Source organism: Neomonachus schauinslandi, chromosome X, assembly GCF_002201575.2.
Source record: "Neomonachus schauinslandi chromosome X, ASM220157v2, whole genome shotgun sequence".
In the NCBI taxonomy this organism is placed as follows: Eukaryota; Metazoa; Chordata; class Mammalia; order Carnivora; family Phocidae; genus Neomonachus; species Neomonachus schauinslandi.
The window spans coordinates 30,263,366-30,285,927 of NC_058419.1; the positions used below are offsets into that span (position 1 = coordinate 30,263,366).

The 22,562-nt window shown below is 47.9% G+C and overlaps 1 protein-coding gene across 1 annotated transcript in view; it reads right to left on the minus strand.

Moving 5' to 3' along the window:
- The window catches only part of SLC25A43 (solute carrier family 25 member 43), a 33,428-nt gene continuing 10,866 nt past the window's right edge, over positions 1-22,562 (minus strand). Inside the window, exons 4-5 of the mRNA XM_021686248.1 lie at positions 1,401-1,535; positions 1-783 (exon numbers count right to left, since the gene is read on the minus strand). Coding sequence (XP_021541923.1) covers positions 583-783; positions 1,401-1,535 — 336 coding nt within the window. The 3' untranslated portion in view covers positions 1-582. The remainder of the gene's footprint in view (positions 784-1,400; positions 1,536-22,562) is intronic.

Sequence of the window (22,562 nt, forward strand, 5' to 3'; positions counted from 1 at the left end):
CTGAGATCATGACCTGAGCCGGAGGCAGACGCTTCACCGACGGAGCCACCCAGGCGCCCCTTTCATTTAGCTTCTGATAGGGCGTAATTTATGCAGAGGTCAGCAAACATTAGGAGTTTCAGAAACAAGCATGTTGGGAAGACTCGGGTCGAATGGACAACGCGAGGCCAGTGTGGGTTAGTGCAAGCTGCAGCCCTGTGGCTGAGCTCCTGATGTGCTACTTGCTCAGCTGCTTCGAGGACATGAGACTCTGAGGTCACGGTGATGCCCTTTCTTTGGTGTCGTGTAAGTTGCACATTTACGGAGTGTAATCGCATGTTTCGTTAATGCTAGCTTTTGTTATAAAATCTGGTGGAAGGCCACCATGCAGCAGTTGTGTTGGGAAGCTCTTCCAGGGCACAGGTAATCACCAGGACATCAGTTTGGAGCTTGGAGCTGGTTCTGTGGCTGAATCTTCTCACTTCCAAGAGCAGCAAATGGGAGTATCCTCTCGCCACTCCGCGCACACACAGTTATGAGATGACATTTTTTTTTATGATTATAACACGCCTTCGGGCAGTGCACTTCTTGTTTCATTCAGTTTTAAAGAGTTGGTTTTTTAGACTTCAGCTGTCCAGTTTTGAAGAACTTTTTAAGTTCCCGCAATTCCTGGGGCTTCAAACTCTGATCCACCCCTGGGGTCAATTTACAGCTCAGAGGAGACACAATGTAACCATTTTGGTAAAGACAGATTCTCTTGCAGAACTCAAAGGTGCCAAACATAACTCCAAAATATGGAACTATCTGTTTAAAAAGAAATGAAGATCAGGTTAAAATCTTAAAAAGAAAATGTCAGTGCATCTGCAGTCAACCTGGACCAGGGTAAACTGAGGTAAAGGCTGTGGACAATACAACATCATTCTTTTTGGAGTCGGGGAAGATGGCAGAATGAAAGCTGACCCGGTGTGGGTTGGGGAGGCATGGTCTGGATTAATATGCCTGTGGACAACCTGACACTTGTTCGAGGTTAGTCCAGAGTTCTTAACCTTTTTTTGTTGGGGGGGGGTGGGGAGTCATGAAATTCTTTGGGAATATGATGAAAGCTATGGATCCTCTCCCCAGAGAGATGCACATACCTATACATTTTTGCATATGATGTTAGGCTGGGAGATTAGGTTCCCCTTAGGAGTCCATGAACCCCCATGTCAGGAGCCTCTACGCTGAATGCTCAGCTCCTCCAGGATGGGGTGTCAGATGCCCTGCCACTGCACAGGGTCCCCCTGTCTCCGGGCTGACCGCCAGCCCGCGCTCATGGGTCAGTGCTAGACGGGGGTGTCCCCAGGCAACCTGTAGGGGTGCGGCAAGGGAAAGGGCTAGAATCCAAAGAGGCGGGGAAGCAAGGGATGGACCGCCCTTCTCACCTTCAGCAAGTTGGCTGTCAGTCCATTCCAGAGTGCCAGGACCCCTTGGGCTTTGACTATCTGCCGGAAGCAGTCCACTGCTCCTGAGAAATGGACATCCACTCCTCCATGGTGGGGAAGGTGCGAGCTCTGAGCCTGGCAGGAAATACAGAAGATGGGACGCGGTGATTTGGTCACCAGGAAAGAAATGTTCTAGTCAGGGAAGCCAGGGTCTCAAGTCTGGGCTCTGGTTGTTATGCTCTTGGCCAAGATGCCTGCCAAGAATGGGTGCCACAGGGCGCTTGTTCGATGGGCTCAGAATGAATATTAACGCGCAGTGAAGTCAGGACACCCCGTTCACCTATTTGTGGCTTATTTTGCTTGGAAGGAAGCAACCATTCAGGACAGACTAAACTTCATACTTAACGTCGCTTCCCAACCTATGCCCCCTGGACATGATAAACGTTCTCCCGCGCCCTTAACCTTTTCTAAATACCCCTCCTCCCCTGGTCTCCTTGTCTTAACTGATGCCTCCTCTGTGAAGTTCTCAAGCGTGGGCTGCTCATTTCCCCACATCCCAGATGTCCCAGGGTGAAAAGCAGAGGGATAGCGGCATTCTTCTAGTTCCCTCTTACTGTCCCCAGACCCCGATTCCTTCCCTCTTGTGCTAGAAGTTCTTGCCTGGGGCTCATGTCCCTCAACCACACTCCTTGTTGCTGCTCGCATCTCTTGACCTCATGAAGGTCTTCTCCATTCACTGAAGACGGTGCCACCTGGTGGCTTCCCCTCTTCCAGATTCACCATCATCTTAGGGAACTTCAGCATCTATAAGACAACCAACCCATCCCACACCCAGTTTCTGGACCTCGACTTCAGTGATCCTTACTTTTACGCCTCTTTGGCCACCCACAACTTTGGCCACTTCATGGACTTCGTCACGACTTCCAGAACAATCCTGACTGATCACCAACATGCTCCATCTCTGAAAGTAACATTTTTGTCCTTCAGTAGAAGACAGTTTTGGGGTCAGGTGAAAGGACTTTTTTTTAAGATTTTATTTATTTAGTTGACAGGGAGAGACACAGCGAGAGAGGGAACACAAACAGTGGGAGTGGGAGAGGGAGAAGCCCGCTTCCCACCGAGCAGGGAGCCCAATGCGGGGCTCGATCCCAGGACCCTGGGAGCATGACCTGAGCCGAAGGCAGACGCTTAACGACTGAGCCACCCAGGCGCCCCAAAAGGACTTTTCAGTGGACCATCTCTATACAAAACTGACACCTCTTGCCCAGTGGGAGGGGGACAGCCCCTCAGAGCTGGCTTTCAATAACGGTGTCAAGTTCACATGAAGCTTCGCACATACTTTGGTTTGTTTCTGAAACGTCTAGTTGAGACTAGCACAGCATTCTAGTGAAGTGGAATCAAGATTTTCCACTTAGGAGGGGTGCATGGCTGGCTCAGTCAGAAGAGCACACGACTCTTGATCTTGGGGTCCTGAGTTCCGAGCCCCAGGTTGGATGTAGTGATTACTTAAAAATAAATAAAGAAACAGCAACCAAAAAAGATCTTGCATGTGGGAGAAGCAGGATAGTCTAACAGTCCGAAAAGCAGAACCTCTGGAGTCGGACAAGTCAGAGTCTAGCTCTGGCCGCTTCACATACGGGCCACGTGACCCTGGGCACTTACCTAACCCTCCTGCGCCTTAGTTTCCTTATTCACAGTACCCACTTCATGGGGCTGCTGTGAGAGTTAAATGAGATATGCATGTAAAGCGATCAGCCGTGTCAGGCGCATGGTAAGGATCAGTAGGTATGAGCTAGTGCTATTACTATTACATAGAAAGTATGCTAAATACGGGCCCCTGGGTGGCTCAGTCGGTGAAGCGTCTGCCTTCGGCTCAGGTCATGATCTCGGGGTCCTGGGAACCAGCCCCTGCATTGCGCTCCCTGCTCAGCAGAGCGTCTGCTTCTCCCTTTCCCCCTGCCTCTCCCCCTGCTTGTGCTCTCTTTCTCTCTCAAATAAATAAAATAAAATCTTAGAGAAAATAAAGTATGCAAAATAGCAATACAATCCCTTACCTAACGTTACCAGTCCTCCCCACCCACCTCTCAAATCTTAGGCTTCAGAAGCCCCGGGACCATGGTGTCCTCATTCACCGGCCCCCTCCCTCGCTGGTTCCTATTATTCACCACAAGCCCCCAGGCACTTGCCCCCTCCCGTCTTCCGCAGGCCACCAGTTCCCTGCTGGCTTCAGTGGCTTCCCTTTCCAATCCTCGCCCAGCTTTTTCTGTTCCTACTCTCAAAATCCTTGCCCCTCGTCCTTCAGCCGCTCTCACCCACACACCCCTGCTCTGCCGCAAGCCACTGAAGACGAATCCACAAAGGGGCAGATCGGTACCACTAAAGCTTCGAGGTTGCCAACCTCTGCTGGGCTTTCGTACTGCGAACCGAGCCCTCAGAGCATCCTTGCCTGTTCCTCAAGGCGGCCCTGCCGAACCTTCCCACAGCCCTTGACGCCCGGCACCCCGCACCCATTCCTCTACTCTAGGTGGGTGACCTGGTCTCTTGGTTCATAGAGAAAACAGACTGTACAGGGCCTCACCTTTTGCTTCTTCGCATAAACATCTTTTCTTCCCACCAGTGCCCTGGATCTCACACCTTTGAACTCCTCTTGGGCACCCTTCCCAAGAGACCTGACTTTCCTCCTTAGCAAATGAATAAACTCAAGTCCCTCTCATCTTCAAAACAATTCCTTCTGCCGATCTTGACTTTGCCCTTCAGATACAGTCAAACCTCTCATTCCCACATTAATAGACAGTAAAATTACTTGGTTTCAGGGTGGAGGGCTAGCAGTTTCAACATACGTATCCATTTGTGTGACCACCATCACCATCAGGACACAGAACTGCTCCTTCCACCCCCCCCATTCTCATGTGCTGCCCCTTTGCTGACAAGGCCTCCCCCATTCCCAGCCCTGGGCAGCCACCAGTCTTCTCTCTGTCCCTACAGTTTTGCCTTTTGAGAATGTCAGACAAATGGAAGCAAACAGCATGTAACCTTTTGAGACTAGCTTCTGAAAGTATTTTTTAAAAGTTTTATTTATTTAAGTAATCTCTACACCCCATGGGGGGCTCGAACTCACAACCCTGAGATCAAGAGTTGCACACTCTTCCGACTGAGCCAGCCGGGCGCCCCTTGAGACTGACTTCTTTCACTCGGTACGATGCTTCTGAGATTCATCCATGTTGCTGTGTTCATCAATAGTTTCTTCCTGTTTATTGCTGAGTAGTATTCCATCGTGTGGCCGTACCACCGTGTGTCTGTCCACTCATCTGTCAATGGACGTCCCTCTCCCTTCTCGTCTGCACTTACGGAAACAGCGGTAGGCTCTGGCAGACTCCACTTCCTCCCTCCCCACTCGCTGCTCTACTCACTGCAGTCTGGATTCGTGTCCGTGACTCTGCTTGTTGATTCTGGCCAGGCCTACCTTGGTTCCCTGCCTTTCTTTTTTTTAATTTTTAAATTTTCTTTTATTTCCAGAGCACTCACTGCCCTTTACGATTTGGTATAATTTACTTATTTCTTTTCTTATTTGTCTACTCCTCCCAACCAGAGTTTTAGCTCCGTGGAAGAGGGGATTTTTGCCTGTTTGGTTCACTACTGTATCTTCAGGATCCTCAACACATAGCAAATGTTCAAGAAATATTTGAATAGATGAAATATATTCACTCAGGGCCTCCTACCTGCCAAATTTAGTAGATGGGTTTGGTTTTTTTTTTTAATATTTTCTTACTGGATTTTTGGGCAGCGTTTGGCACTAATAACCAGCAACTTTTTGTCCTCCTCAATTTATACAACTTCTCTAGGGAATTCTACTGTAGCCATGGCTTTAAACACCATCTACAGGTAGATGACTTCCAGATCTTTCTCTTTGGCCCTGACCTCCCCACCCTGAGCTCCAAAATCAAGCATCCAGCTGCCTACCGGACATCTCCACCGGGATAGCACACAGGTTCTCAAACCTTGACACACCTAGAACCCAGTGTTGCCTTTCATCTTGACCACATCAAATTTATTTCTAGCTAGCTATCTAGCTAGCTCCACACCCAGCCTGGAGCCCGACGTCAGATACTTAACCGACAGAGCCACCCAGGTGCCCCTCTTCTGTATTTATTTCAGTAAATGGCACAACTGCTCAGCGGCTGCCCCAAGCCAGGAACCTGGGATTCCTTATCTGCTCACTCTTACTGCCCTAGCCCATCAGTCATCAAGTACAATCAATTTTATCTTCTAAATATGGTACTTCTCAGATCCATCTCCTTTTCTACATTCTCAACTGCCACTCTCTTAGTTCAGGCTACCACCATCTCATGCGTGAATCTTGACCCAGTCCTGTTCTTCCCTGTGCATTCGGAATGCATCTCTAACATTTCAGTGCGGACCACTGACTCCTTCACCGACTTTCTACCACCTATAGGATGAAATCCAAGCTCCTTAGAATGATATACAAGGCCCTTAAATGACAATTTTCCTAGCATTAAAAGCACTGTTCACCCCCTGCACTCCTTAGCAATATTTCTGTACTTCTATTAGCTCCCCTTATCCCCTCTGAAGACTTTTCATTTATTCAGATGTTTATTGAGTACCTACTATGTGCCAGACACTGAGGTTACAGCAGTGAACCAACAGACAAAGAGTCCCTGTTCCCACAGAGCTGAAATTCTAGTTGTGGGGAAGGAACAGGCAAAACAAATAAATGATTATATCAAATACTAAAAGGCAGCGAAGGCTCTGAAGAAAATAAAGGCAGGGAAAAGATACAGGGAATGCCTGGAGGGTGCTGAAGTTTTTATTAGGGTGGTCCCCGAAGACTCACCAAGAAGATGATGACCTTTGAGTGAAGGTCTGAAGGAAGTGAATTGTATAGTTATCTGCAAGGGCCCTGGGGCAGGAGCTTGCCTGGGGTGTTAGAGAGACAACAAGGAAGCCAATGTGGTGGGAACAGAATGAACAAGAGAGAGAGTAACAGGACAAGGCATCAGAAAAGTAACTGGCGACTAGACCACGACTGGACCCCATAAGGCTGGTAGGCCATAGTAAGTATTTTGACTTGAATTACTGAGTGAGAATGGGAGATGCTGCTGGGTTCTCAACAGAAGAGTGACAGAGCCTTGGGATGCCTGGGTGGCTCAGTCCATCAAGCTTCTGCCTTCGGCTCAGGTCACGATCTCAGGGTCCTGGGATGGAGCCCCATGTCGGGCTCCCTCTCCCTCTGCCCCTCCCTCCCCCCACTCGTGCTCTCACTCTCTCTCTCTCTCTCTCAAATAAATAAATTAAAAAAAAAAAAAAAGAAATTCCCATGCAGGGGCGCCTGGGTGGTTAAGTGTCTGCCTTCGGCTCAGGTCATGATCCCAGGGTCCTGGGATCAAGTCCCGCATCGGGCTCCCTGCTCAGCAGGGAGCCTGCTTCTCCCTCTCCCTCTCCCTCTGCTGCTCCCCCTGCTTGTGCTCTCTCTCTCTCTGGCAAATAAAGAAATAAAATCTTTAAAAAAAATAAAAAAAAAGGAAGAGTGACGGAGCCTAGTTTATATTTTAACAGGATCACTTTGGTTGCTGTGTTGAGAATGTTCAGTACAGGAGTGGTCTGGAATTTTAAAAGCATTTTGACATAATGCTATGCACGAATTATAAAAATGGTGGGTCAAAACCTATACAAAATGATATAGACTCTTTTTAGAAAACAAGGCTCACACTTCAAATGATTTCTTCTCTCTTCGCAACAACAGCGTATAGATAGTTCTATTTGACTAAGAAGTGATAGTGTCCGAGTACAAAATATCCGTAATGATGTTGCTACTGCAGCTACTAATACTAGACGTTTATTGACTGCTTACGTGCCTGTTCCAGGTGAGGAGACTGAGGCTTGGCGACAGGCTAAGGGCTTTGATCAAGGTCATACAGCTAGTAAATGACACATTTTATTCCATTTCATGTGAGTTAGTTGTTTCACGTTCTTTCCTCCAGGAGACTGTGATGCCTGGTGGGGGGGGGGACTATGTCTTAACTCAGCTTCTCTTCTCTCCATCCTCCATAAAACTCTGTAGAACGTAGGAATAAATTACAACTAGAGAAGTAGCACTAAAACTCAATTTTAATCACTGAAACAAATTACCCAGAAGGTCAGGCCTTGTGGACTATAGATTTTTGTTGTCTCTGACCATGACGCCTGGCCCTTTCTTGCTCTTGGTTTGGTTCCTGGATCTCATGACTCCAGGCCCCCATAACCCTGAGTCCCCAAACCACAGACTCAGATCTGAAAGGGACCTTAAGATATTCCAGTCCAGGGGCGCCTGGGTGGCTCAGTCGGTTAAGGGTCTGCCTTCGGCTCAGGTCATGGTCCCAGGGTCTTGGGATCGAGCCCCGCATCGGGCTCCCCGCTCGGTGGGGAGCCTGCTTCTCCCTCTCCCACTCCCCCTGCTTGTGTTCCCTCTCTCGCTATGTCTCTCTCTGTCAAAAAAATAAAAACAAAATCTTAAAAAAAAGAAGGTTCTAAAAAGATATTCCAGTCCAATGGGGACACCTGGCTGGCTCAGTCGGAGCATGTGATGCTTGATCTCTTGGTCGTGAGTTCGAGTCCCACATTGGGAGTAGAGATTACTTAAAAATAAGATCCTTAAAAAAAGATATTCTGATCCAATGACTTCATTTACAGATGGAAACCCAAGATCTTGAGAGGAAGAGTGACCAAGAGTGACAAAAGCCAGGTGCTCCGCCTCCTGGGCTGCTGCGGTCTGCCTTCTGGGACCCTGCTTCCCAGTGACTCCCTGACCTTGGTCTCTAGGTTGCAAGACGTAAAATGACATGTGCTGTACCTGACACCTACCTAGCTTGTGCCCCTGCAGGACACCCCACCCTGCCACCTGTTGCTGCATGGCCCTGGCAAGGACAGTCATTCTCTTTCTCGTCAGACTCTAGCCTCTCTCGTGAATCCCCACCATAAGGGCATTCGATAAACAATACAGAAAAATGTCAGTAATTCCAATGTGTATGTATGTGTATGTGGGGGGGGGGTAGTTTAAATTAGTGAAGCCTAAATTATGAAATTTTGGGATGATATTCCATTTTATTATATATGACTGAAACCGGATTAATGAAGGGCAGCGAAGTAGAGAAACTTTCTGGGCCTACGTGGACCACACGGTCACGTGCATGGATTTTACCATCACACAGGTTTGGATTTGCACCCTCGTCTCTTCCACTCATTAGCTCTGTGATCGTAAGCAAGTTCCTTAACTTCTCTGAACTTCGATTTCCTCATTGCAAAAACGGGGAGAATAATATCTCATATGCTGTTTATATTATTCATTTCCTTACTGAACCCTGGGTTGCTATTATAATTTTAGTGCCGTGCAAATTAATAAGGTTCCACAGTACTTCATTTTATATATGAAAGACTGTTGTATCTTTCCTCGTTAATCCAGCTTGAAGGGTCAACATTCTTTTTTTAAAAAGATTTTATTTGGGGCACCTGGGTGGCTCAGTCGTTGGGCGTCTGCCTTCGGCTCAGGTCATGGTCCTGGGGTCCTGGGATCGAGCCCCACATCGGGCTCCCTGCTCGGCGGGAAGCCTGCTTCTCCCTCTCCCACTCCCCCTGCTTGTGTTCCCTCTCTCGCTGTGTCTCTCTCTGTCAAATAAATAAAATCTTTAAAAGATTTTATTTTTATTTTTTTTTAAGATTTTATTTATTTGAGAGAGAGAGTGCGCACAAGCACAAGGGGGGAGGGGCAGAGGGAGAGGGAGAAGCAGACTCCCCGCTGAGCAGGGAGCCCCACGTGGGGCTCAATCCCAGGACTTTGAGATCATGACCTGAGCTGAGGGCAGACACTTAAACCGACGGAGCCATCTAGGCACCCCTAAAGATTTTATTTTCAAGGAATCTCTACATACAATGTGGGGCTCGAACTCACAACCCCGAGATCAAGTTCGCACGCTCTACTGACTGAGCCAGCCAGTGACCCATGGAAGGATCAACGTTGTATGCTTTAACCATACAGAGTCCTATATCAAGGTGAAGGGTGAACCTCTGGGTTAGCCCTTCCTTTTGGGGTACAGAAACAGTCAAGTACATACCAGAGTATGAGAAATAAAACATGAAATGGACAAGCTGAGTCTCCCAGCCTGGAGTTTCAGGAGCCAAAATGGTCAGGGGTCTTCGGTGAATGTCTTACTTTAAAATGTTTCCCCGGACACTGTTGCGACCTGATCTCCTGTCCTTCTCACCCCGCTGATAAAGCACCATTGCCAAACAGGTATTAAAAGCTTCCTTTCCGGGGCACCTGGGTGGCTCAGTTGTTAAGCATCTGCCTTTGGCTCAGGTCATGATCCCAGGGTCCTGGGATCGAGCCCCGCATCGGGCTCCCTGCTCAGCAGGAAGCCTGCTTCTCCCTCTCCCACTCCCCCTGCTCGTGTTCCCTCTTGCTGTCTCTCTCTCTGTCAAATAAATGAAAATCTTTTAAAAAAAAGGAAAGCTTCCTTCCCTTTAGAAAGAATCTGCCTAGTCATAAGACTTGAAGTTCCTCCTGCTACTGTAAGACTGACATAATGAAAAGAGATTATGTTCATGCAGGAAATTAACCTTCTTATTCTGTTATGAAATCATATGATTGATTTATCTTCTGCTGGTTTCCAGTAAAACTACAAAAAAGCCCTGAGTCATGAGTCAAGGTCATCATTTTGTAACCTGGTGCGGTGCCCCCCACCACAACTAAAACAAAAAGACACTAAGCAAGTTACATGAGTTACAGAACAGGGCAATTATAATCAACTTGTCATGAATCAAGGGCCACCTATATTCAATCTTAGGACCTTAATCATCTTCCAAATGTCTACTTCACTCTACCTTCACCGCCAAGCCATCATTGTTGCTGACCATTATGGACCATTATGCAGCTCCCTTTTGGTCTCCTTGGGACAGAGAGTTTGAGACTCCTCGCCTGGCCCCTTTATAGTCCATTCTCTAAAATTTGCCAGAGATTTTTAAAAAAATCACATCTTTTTACTCATCTGCTTAAAATATTTTAATGGCTTTATAGAACACTTAGAATAAAATCTACATTTCTTAGTGTTACCTGTAAGCTGTGGTGGTAAATATTTAACAACTGATTCTCTGGGGAGAAAAAAAGCCTTGAGTTGTAGCATTTGCCAATTTCAATGGTGTCAATACTCCCACATGGCCGATTTCAAGCTACCAACTGTGAGGTCCACCAGCTCCGGGATTTCCTGCCATTTAACAATCAGCTTTCCCAGGGCAGCTGGGTGATTCAGTCGGTTAAGCGACCCACTTTTGATTTAGGCTCAGGTCATGATCTCAGGGTCGTGAGATCGAGCCCCGCATTGAGATTCTCTCTCCCCCTCCTTCTGCCCTCCCCTCGTTCATGCTCATGCTCTGCCTCTCTCTCAAGTAAGTAAATAAATAAATAAACTCTTAAAAAAAAATCAGCTCTCCTGAGCCAAGAGGAGCTGGCTCTAGCCACACTACTGGAAGGGTATAAGCCCTACACGATCTGCCCCTGCTCACCTTTTCAACGTGAGCAAGAGATTGACACGGTTTCGTAACCCATCCGCACACCTCCAGTCTCTGCCCTCTCCAGCCCATCCTCCACACTGCAGCCAGCTACCATTCCAAACTCACCAGATGCTGTCACTGCTTTGCTGAGAAACCTTTACCAACTCCCAGTTTTCTTTTTTTTTTAAAGATTTTATTCATTTATTTGAGAGAGAATGAGATAGAGAGAGCATGAGAGGGGGGAGGGTCAGCGGGAGAAGCAGACTCCCTGCTGAGCAGGGAGCCCGATGCGGGACTCGATCCCGGGACTCCAGGATCATGACCTGAGCCGAAGGCAGTCGCCTAACCAACTGAGCCACCCAGGCGCCCCCAACTCCCAGTTTTCTAAGAAAAGTTTTCCAAAGAGAAACGTAACAGAATTCAAAACCCTCTATAGTTTGGCGCCCACCTGTCTTCCCAGTATTATTTTCCATTACCAGCCTGTGATGGTTCATTTCATGTGTCAACTTGGCTAGGCCATGGTACCCAGATATTTGGTCAAGCACCAGTCTTGATGTTGCTGAAAAGGTATTTTTTTCAAATCTTATTTATTTGACAGAGAGAGAGAGACAGTGAGAGAGGGAACACAAGCAGGGGGAGTGGGAGAGGGAGAAGCAGGCTCCCCACTGAGCAGGGAGCCCGATGCGGGGCTCGATCCCAGGACCCTGGGATCATGACCTGAGCTGAAGGCAGACACTTAATGACTGAGCCACCCAGGTGCCCCACTGTAGAGGTATTTTTAAGACGAAATTAACATTTTTAATATATTTTTTTACTTTAAGTTTTTATTTTATTTATTTTAAAGATTTTATTTATTTATTTAATTGACAGGGAGAGAGAGAGAGAGACAGCGTGAGAGGGAACACAAGCAGGGGGAGTGGGAGAGGAAGAAGCAGGCTCCCGGCTGAGCAGGGAGCCCGATCCCAGGACTCTGGGATCATGACCTGAGCTGAAGGCAGTCGCTTAACCAACTGAGCCACCCAGGCGCCCCTTAAGTTTTTATTTAAATTCCAGTTAACACACGGTGTTATATTAGTTTCAGGTGTACGATAGAGTGATTCAACACTTCCATCCATCACCTGGTGCTCATCACAAGTGCCCTCCTTCATCCCCATCACCTATGCCCCCTCCCTCCACCCTCCTCCCCTCTGGTAACCATTAGATTGTTCTCTAGAGTTCAGTCTGTTTCTTGCTTTGACTCTTTTTCCCCTTTGCTTGTTTGTTTTCTTTCTTAAATTCCACATATGACTGAAATCATACGACATTCGTCTTTCTCTGACTGATTTATTTTGCTTACCATAATACTCTCTAGCTCCATCCATGTCTTTGCAAATGGCAAGATTTCATTCTTTTTTATGGCTGAATAGTATTCTATTGTATATGTATGGGTATTTATATATATATACCCATACACACATATATATATGGGTATTTATATATATATAAAAATATGGGTGTGTATATATATATATATATATATATATATATATATATATATCTCACCTCTTCTTTATCCATTCATCAATTGATGGACACTTGGGGTGCTTCTGTATCTTGGCTACTGTAAATACTGCAATAAACATAGGGGTGCATGTATCCCTTTGAATTAGTGTTTTGTATTTTTGGGGTAAATACCCAGTAGTGCAATTGCTGGATTGTAGAGTAATTCTATTTTTAACTTTTTGAGGAACCTCCATACTTTTTCCAGAGTGGGCTGCACCAGTTTGCATTCCCAATGCCTGGCATGTGACTCTTGATTTCAGGGACAGGAGTTTAAGCCCCACGTTGGGCCTAGAGTTTACTTAAAAAACAAAACAAAACAAAACACTTTTTATCGTAGAAAATTTCAATCATATACAAAAGGGGTAAAATGAACACAAAGTTCCATCACCCAGCTTTAACAATTAGCAACTCATGGCCAATCTTTTTTCATCTCTACCCCTATGAGACATCATTTCAATTCATCTGTAAATATGTAATTATGTTTCTCTAAAATATAATGGCTTCTTCTCTAAAATATAAATATATATAATACCATTATCACACCTAAAATTATAATGCCTTAATATCACGTATCCAGTGTTCACATTTCCTTCATTGCCTTGTAATTATTTTATAGCTTCTATGTTTGAGTCGAGGTTCTTTCTCTGTCTTGTGCTCTCTTAGCTACTTGTTTGGACCTCTGCTTTGGGACGATCTACCTAGTATGAGTTACCTGCGTGCAAATCTGGGCTGGCAGCCTATGGGCCTATGGGATCAGGCACAGGCCTTCCTTCTGTCCTACCTCTTCAGGGTCTAACGCCCTTCATTTCACATAGCAGGCACTCATCAAATGTCAAATCAAATTCCCCTTAGTATCTGTGTCACTGGTAGCTTTTCCCAAATACAACTGTTTTCTTGTGATCAGGCTCAAATAAGCCACATGGATGGTCATGACGCAAAAAAATGAGTGATATTTCCCGAGTGCTAGGTGTCAGGCATTATGCTGAGCCCGTGACACCTACATCTCATTTAATCCTCACAAAAGCCTCGTGAAATAGGTAGTATGACCTTATCAGCCCTATTTTGCAGATGACAAAATAGAGTCTGTGAAAGGATGAATCTCCAAAATCACAGAACATGAGACAAAGCATCAACTTGAATTTGGGTCTCTTTGACTCAGAATCAAGCTCTATCCCAGTCAGCTCCACTGTCTTCTGATACCCAGGACTGAGAATACTCTCTTAGCCCTTGGCACACTTACTATACAATCATCACTGAATGTGGCTACCACAGCGTGTACCCGGAATGAATTCTCTAGGCGAAAACTGGAACTCATGGTAGTTTTTTAAAAGATTAAAAAAAAATTTTTTTAAGTAGTCTCTACACCCAACGTGGGGCTCGAACCCACGACCCTGAGATCAAGAGTAGCGCTCTTCACCAACTGAGCCAGCCACACGCCCCGGGACTCATGGTGTTATTGAATAAATGCCACTATCCGTGTCAGACTAAAGGACTATAAAGGCAAGCACAGATTCCTGGCTGTCCCCTGCTATGGACAATGTTTCTGTGCCCACAACATTATGTTGAAGCCCTCGTGTGATGGTATGTGGCGGTGGGGCCTTTGGGAGGTGATTAGGTCATGAGGGTGGAGCCTTCATGATGGGATTGGTGCCCTCACGAGGGGAGACACCAGAGAGATGATCTCTCTCACTCCACCGTGTGCAAACCAGGATGAGGGTTCTTTCTTTTTTTAAGATTTTATTTATTTGAGAGAGAGATGAGAGAGCAGGCACAGAGGGAGAAGCAGGCTCCGCAATGAGCAGAGAGCCCGACATGGGGCTCGATCCCAGGACCCTGGGATCAGGACCGGAGCCGAAGGCAGATGCCCAACCGACTGAGCCACACAGGTGTCCCCTGGAAGACGGTTCTCACCAGACACCCAGTCTGCCGGCACCTTGATCTCGGACTTCCCCAGCTTCCAGAACCGTGAGAAGTGTCTGTTGTTCAAGCCAGCCGGTCTATGGTATTCTGTGATTGCAGCCCAGACAAAGATACCCCCAAAGGAAGAAGGAATGCAAATGACACATACCAGTGTTTCTCAACCCTCAGCTGCATATGAGACTAACCGGGGAAGTTTTTCAAAACCATCCGGGATTGGGATCCACCGCCAGAGACTGTGATTTAACTGACCCGGGGTGAGGGCTGGACATGAACAGTTTCGGGGCAAGCTGCTGCAGGCACGCCACTGCACGAGGCAGCTCAGGGTGCTGACTCCGACAGCACGTGGGCCACTCACTAGCCTCAGTTTCCTCATCTGTAAAATGGGGTAATCAGAATATCCACCTTATAGGAGTGCTGTCAAGATTAAATGAAATCCGGGCGCCTGGGTGGCTCAGTGGGTTAAGTGTCTGCCTTCGGCTCAGGTCATGATCCCAGGGTCCTGGGATCGAGCCCCGCATCGGGCTCCCTGCTCAGCGGGAGGCCTGCTTCTCTCTCTGCCCCTTTCCCCTGCTTGTGTTGTCTCTCTCTGTGTCAAATAAATAAAATATTAAAAAAAAAGATTAAATGAAATACATGTAAAGTGCCTCAAACAGCATTCAACGTATAGCAAGCGCTACAAAAGTAACCGTCATGATGAATGCCATTATTATTTATTATCTAAACTTGGAGAAGAGACAAGGACACTGAAGACCAAACTGACCCACTGGACTGGCGCGTGAGACTGCCATTTGCCCAAACTGCATCTTACTAGTAAAGAGAAACAAAACGTGTCAGGCTGCTAATCACGAGGACCTGAACTTACAACTTCCCTCCACATAAACCTGAGCGACTATCCCGTACTCTCTAGTTCAGGCCCACCGCTCCCAGGACGGGCGTGCCGCAGAACGCGCCATGGCACCATCTAGAAAGACCCAGAGAAGCCAGCTCTTCGGTCTGGCTCTGCCCCTATCTGGACGACCTTGCTCAGCTCCTGAAGTTCTTTGAACCTTGGTTTCCTCCCATGTCAAGTGCGCAGACTGGAACTAGATGCCCTGAGGGCCTTTCTGGCTCCTTTCTGGCTCTCTCCTCATTGTGGAGCCTGCTTCTCCCTCTGTGTGTGCTCTCTCATCTCTCTCTCAAATAAATAAATAAAATCTTAAAAAAAAAAAAAAGAACCCTCATCCTGGTTTGCACACGGTGGAGTGAGAGAGATCATCTCTCTGGTGTCTCCCCTCGTGAGGGCACCAATCCACCATCCTCTGATCCATACTGCTGGTCCTACTCCATGCTCCTTCCTGCCTCTCTGCTCAGCTAAGTCTCTCTGAGTGATCAGAATACACATTGCTGTTGGTTGGTTGGTTAAGTGACTGCCTTCAGCTCAGGTCATGATCTCAGGGTCCTGGGATCGAGCCCCACATCGGGCTCCCTGCTCAGCGAGCAGTCTGCTTCTCCCTCTCCCTCTGCCCCTCCTCGCCCCCGCTCGTGCTCTCTCTCTCTCTCTCTCAAATAAATAAATATTAAAAAAAAAAAGAATACATACCGCTTCCTCAGGGACATCTTCTCAGACCCCGCAGACTAAGTCATGAGCCTAATAAACATTTTTGGTCCCTCTGTACGTCCCCTTCAGGGTACGTGACACAGTTTGTAATGATTTAGTGCATAATTATTTCTGCCACGTGTATTCTCCCCACCCCGCCTCCAGGACCAGAAATCCCACGAGGGCAGTGACCGTGTCTGTCGTGTTTGTGGTTTTATCCCTGAAACCTACCAACATGCCTGGCACACAGTATGTGCTTAAGACATATTGAAGGAAAGAAGGAACAGACCTGCAGTACATGAAAATGAAAGATAAATATTTCAAAGCAAAGCACGTGATTATTTCTCTGAAAAAGTCCACAGAGGCCTTCCAAAAGAGGTAACATTTTAGGTTGTTCATCCTTTCCACGAGCACTGAAATAAGTCAACAGTATTTCTAAAGATGTAAAACTCATACACCCTTTGACCAAAGCAATCCTATTTCTAGGAATTTATTCTCCAGATATATTTGTCCATGTGGGAAATGATGTGTGTGTTACAAGGATTTTTGTTGCGGCATTGTTAGTAACAGCAGAAAATTGGAAATAATCTAAATGTCCACCAATAGGGGGCTAGTTAAAGAAAGAGTTCATCGTACCGTGGAATACTATGTCACCATTTAAAAATATGTGGCGGCTCCATCTAACTGATATGGTGCCATCTCCAAGATACATTTTGAGGTGGAAAAAAAAACGGTGCAGAAGAGTCTATGTAGCTGATGATCTAAAAACGGAAAGAACATGAATGTGCACGTTTATGTGTATCTCTGCATAGGCCATCTTTGGAAAGATTCAGACGAGATACTGGGAAGTGCTGTCTGCAGAGAACAAAGGTCGGGGAAGACTTACTTTTCAACGTATACTCTTTGCACCTTATGAATTTTCCACCATATGCCTATGTTACCTATGCAGAAGGTAGAATAATTTAATTTTAAAAGAAAATGAGAAGACAGGCCACAGACTGGGAGAAGATATCTGCAAAAGACACATCTGATTAAGGACCATTATCCAAGATATACAAAGAACTCTTAAAACTCAACGATAAGAGGGGCACCTGGGTGGCTCAGTCTTTAAGCGTCTGCCTTCGGCTCAGGTCATGATCCCAGCGTCCTGGGATCGAGCCCCGCATCGGGCTCCCTGCTCGGCAGGAAGCCTGCTTCTCCCTCTCCCACTCCCCCTGCTTGTGTTCCCTCTCTCGCTGTGTCTCTCTCTGTCAAATAAATAAATAAATAAATAATCTTAAAAAAAAAAAAACCTTAAAAAAAAAAACTCAACGATAAGAAAACCCAATTAAAAAATGGGCCAAAGGCCTTAACAACTCACCAGAGAAGATATACGGGTGGCAAATAAGCATATGAAAAGATGCTCCTTATCCCATGTCATCAGGGAGATGCAAATTAAAGCAACAATGAGATACTGCTACACGTGTATTAGAATGGTCAATATTAGAACGGCCAAAATCCAGAACACTGACACCACCAAATGATGCTGAGGCTATGGAGCCATCTGAGGATGCGGAGTGGATTTCATTCACTGCTGGTGGGAATGCAAAATGGTACGGCCACTTTGGAAGACAGTTTGGGGGTCTCTCATAAAACTAAACATACTCTTACCACAGGGTCTAGCGATTGCACTGATCAGATCAGACCTTGGGATTTACCTAAAGGAGTTGAGAACTTATGGCCACACAAAAGCCTGTACATGGATGTTTAAAGCAGCTTTGTTTACAATTGCCAGTGCTTGGAAGCAACAAGATGGCCTCTTTCAGTATGGGAATGGAGAAATAAAGTAGATCCAGACAATGAAATATTATTTAGCATGAAAAAGAAATAAGGCATCGAGCTATGAAAAGACATGGAGAAACCTTAAATGTGTCTTCCTACGTGAAAGAAGCATGTCTGAAAAGTCTATATAATGTGGGGCGCCTGGCTGGCTCAGTCGGTAGCGCATGTGACTCTTGAGCTCAGGATCGTGAGTTCGAGCCCCACATTGGGGGTAGAGTTTACTCTAAAAATGAGAAAAAAAGTGTATATACTGTATGATTCCAACTATATGGACACTCTGGAAAAGGCAAAACTATGGAGACAGTAAAAAGATCAGTGTTTGCAGGGGTTTGGGGGGACGATGAGTAGGCAGAGCACAGAGGATTTAGTGAAAATCCTCTGTACACTAGAATGATGGATATATATCATTATACATAGCATGTCCAACACCGCGAGTGAACCCTCAGGTAAACTATGGACTTTGGGTGACAATGATGTGTTAGTGTAGACTCGTCAGTTGTGATAAACTTTACCCCTCTGGTGGGGGAGACTGTGCGTGTGGGGGGGCTGGGGGTGCATGGGAAATCTCTGTACCGTTCTCTCAATTTTGCTCTGAACCTAAAACTGCTCGAAAAAATCAAGTCTTAATTTAAAAAAGAGTATTTAAGAGGAGAGACAAAAGAAAGGAAAGGGAAACAAGAGGAGTCTTCTAGCTGGAGCAAACAGGAGCTCAGAACCTCTCGATTGTTATTGGAAACAACTTTATCTTCCGTAGACGCATAAGACACAACCTGAAGACCAAGCTGCCCACTTCCCAAACCATCTGAAGCAGTTGCGGTAGGAAGCTTGTCTTTTGGCCCATCCCCAATAGTCACACAGGCCAATCGTGTTGGAGTAAAAGGACCTTTTTTTTTTTTAAAAGATTTTATTTATTTGAGAGAGAGAGAGCAGGAGCAGGGGGTGTGGGAGAGGGAGAAGCAGACTCCCCACCGAGCAGGGAGCCCGACTCCGGGCTCGATCCCAGGACCCCGGGATCATGATCTGAGCCGAAGGCAGACGCTTAAGGACTGAGCCACCCAGGCGTCCAGTAAAAGGACCTTTCTGTCCTGGGAACCACATGGCCCAAGTTTCTCTTGGCAGAGCCAGACCCCCAGGAGCTGTCCTTGCATAGCTGGGAAGCGCCCCGGCTCCGAGGTGGGGGTGTCTGCACACGTGGATGTGGGCGACTGTCCCCAGCATGGGCCGCCTGCCAGCCACCCTCCAGCCCTGCGGCTGCACACGCCTCACCTCTCAGCAGACCAGGGGACCAACTCGTGGCTCAGGAAGCCCGCGGCAGCGGTAACGGTGGGGAAGCGAGCCAAGGGCCCGCAGGTTAGCGTTGTGCTTGGGGCGAGAGAGGAGAAGACAGCTGGCTGGCGTGTGTGCGCGCCGGGTGGGGAAACCAGACTGCAGGAAGCCGTTGAGAGGCGAGTGGAGCCGCTCAGGCCGAGGCCAAGGGAGCCGCTTACAGAGCAGCAGTAACCCCGAAGCGCCCACTTCTAGTGTCCCCCCCGAGGGGGGCTCAGGGAAGAGACCGCACGGGCGTTTTCAGGAGGCTGGCAAGATACAGATTTGGGCAGTGCTTGCACGGGGTGGCCTCTAGCTAAGTGCCTGTTCAGCTCACCGAACGGATGAATAATGAGCTCCCCTCCCTTCCCGGCTCAGCATTATCTATAGAGATCGAGGGTCCTTTGAGGTTTTGTGAGGCTAGCTAGAGTTCCTTTGTGCTTCCAGCATTCATGGAAAACACAGAAACACACCTGGGCTGGCTTTTGTGGTTCTAATCAGGCCCCCGGAGCCATGCCTAGATTCTGAAGAGATGCTTCAGGAACAATAGAACTAGCACCTCGGCCGCACCGAGTGTCGGTCACGTGCCCAGCTCTGTATCTGCGTGAAGCCGCGTCCGTCCCGTGTGCCAGGGAGGCACGGCGCTCACGCCCCTGGTTTTCAGATGAGGAGGAGGAGGCTCAGGGAGGCCGGGCAGCTCACCCGGGTTCACGCGGCGGGGGAGGGGCAGGGCCGGCATGCGAAGCCCGCGCCCTTGACCGCGCCGTCCTTGACCGCACCGCCCTTGACCGCCGAGCACCTGTGCCCGCTGGAGCTTTCTGATGAGCCCAGCTGTCAAAACCAAACAAGCACGGGGAAAGGAGGGGACAACCGGGGCTGCGTGCGTTTCCGAGCTGGCTTGAGGCCAGCTGGGGGGAGGTGGGGGTCCCTCAGCAGGACCTACTGTCTCTCCTGGCTGACAGCAGGCCTCTTCTGGGACCTTTCTTTCCCTTTCCCCTACCCCCTTCTTCACCCCCATTGCGGAGGGGGTGGGTGGGTGAGCGGGGGGGGGGGGTCAGCTCCCATCCCAGCTGCTATTACTGCTGGGCTGCAGCCCAGAGAAGCCTGCTTAGCACGAGGCGGCCATTTGGCTTCCCAGCCTTGATCGCTTGGAAGGAGTAAGCCAGCTCAGGTCAGGAGAAAAGGACGGAGTGATTTTACAAGAGTGGAATTAGGCAGGCTCCTCCCTCCTCCCTCCTCGCCTGTCCTCTAGGGACAGTCTTGTTTCCATGATCAACAACGGCCATCCCTCAAGTATTTAGGGCACTCTACCTTTTGGGAACACAAGGGGGAGAGTTCTCCTTTCCCTACACCCAAACAACGAAGCTCCGACAGAGCCACCTGGCCTAAGGGAAATCCAGACACCTACCTGGATCCGAAAAGTGCCTTTTTTTGCAGACTGCCAAGGCAATGCTATGGACAGAGGCAGAGGTTAGTCCCCAGAGGGGCCAGACCCCAAAGTAAGCCCGCAGACCACAAGGAGTTGAAATTGCAACAAAGTAAAGGTAATGTTCCCATCCTCTCCCACCCTCCCCAGAGCTTAGAACTCAGCAGTGTTTGCACTTCGGGACAGGTGAGGCGGCTCTGCTGGGAAAATGGGGCTCTGTCCCTACTGAAAATAGATGCTATGTCAACCAAGAAATGTTGAGCTAGGCAGAAAACCTGAAACCTGTTAGCACTTCTTAGGAGGTGTGGTGATAATTTACTTTTCCCTCCTGGGATTTTGTGCCTTCTCCCCAGGGGCTCGGAGAGCCAGTGGGGTTTTCTTCCCAGTGCCCTCCAACAACCATGGTCAGTTTGTGGCCAGCCAGAGGGCCGTGGCTGCGGAATGATCTATGCTCCTCATTCCGATCTGCTGGCTTCCAGCCTTCCATTGTCAGGCAGCCAGGGACTAAAAGTGGGCCCTGGTTTTCTGAAGACTGCCCCCCCCTTTAATTTGAGTTAACCATTTCCTGACCAAAGCCAGGCTCTTGCCTGTCCATTTCTGAGCTTGCCCATTATTGTTGGTTTTTTTTTTTTTTTTCCCCCAACCCCTCTTGCACTGAGCCTGAGAGCTCCCAATTGCCAAGGTCTGGTCTCCTCCTTTCTCTTCCTCTACTCCTGTACCCAGGGCAAGGGAACGGAAAGAAATGAACTGATTACCTAGCATCTAGGAGCAAGGCACTGTACTTCCTTCCAGGGGCCGGAGGAAGGAGAGACGGGTGTTCAGTCCCAGCTCCACCACTTACTGGCTTTATGGCTGTTGGGCAAGTAACTGACCCTCTCTGTGCCTCACTTCCTCATCTAGAAGATAGGAATAATACCGGCACTTATTCCATAGGGTCGATAGAGAGGATGAAATGGGATAATAAACTGCCTTGCCCACATTAAATGACAAATAAATGGTAGTTACTCTCAGGTTTTTGTAATTTCTCAATCCCAGGGAAGGCTTTCCTTTCATTCCCTCCTCCTGACATATTTTGCCCCCACCCTTACCCATGACGAAAGCCTCCCCATCGCAAGAGAGCACAGATTTAGACCCCATTCATTTACCTTGGGTCACCTTTGCTGAAATCAACAAACAAAACAAATAGAAATTCTATGATGCTGTGATGTGTCAAGCACTTGCAGGCACCATACAAAGCAGTGGGAGGTTGCCGTGAAGAGGGGCTGTACATCAAAATGGTGTCAAAATGGTTTTCCTTTGTCCTTTGCGCCTATTTGCCTATGTTGAAATATGCACAGCTGTTTGGGCTGCAGGACGCAGAACCTGACCGCTAAGGTAGGTGAAGGAAGATAGTGCGGAATCAGAGCGAGGATGAGAGGCACTTTGAGAGAGGGGACTAGCAGAGGTTTACCTAGGGCAGCAGGCCGGGGGGAGGGGAAGGCTGTTCTTACCTTCACCATGGGTAGGGATAAGCACAGGACTTGGAGCTCGCCCCACAGCAGCTAAGGTTCAATTCTGTGCTCACAGACAGTGAGATCTCCTAAGCCGGCCCTGAACTTCATTTATTTTTTAACAAGTACCAAGTGCCTGCTACATGAGGCTACGTGCTGTGGGGATATACAAATGGGTAAGCCATGCCTCCCAAAGGCAGAGAGCTTGCAGAATCAAGGGAATCATGGCACCGAAGATTATAACACCAGGAAGCATGTGACGTGAGCCAGAAGAGAGCCGTAGTGCGCGAGTGAGCTATGGGCATTCAGAAGGGGTTGGTGCTGAGACGGGGTGGAGACAATGGTGTGGACACTGGAGAAGGTGGGGCACGTAGAGAAAGGCTAAGGAAATTAAACTGGCTGGCTCAGAGGGCCCTTCTAGACTAAAGGCATCATTTAAAAGGGATTACTCACCCACAAAGCTCTTGCAACAAAATAACTATACCCTGGGTGTGTGTGTGTGTGTGAAAGTGAAAACAGAGTCTCTGCAAATATTGATAGAG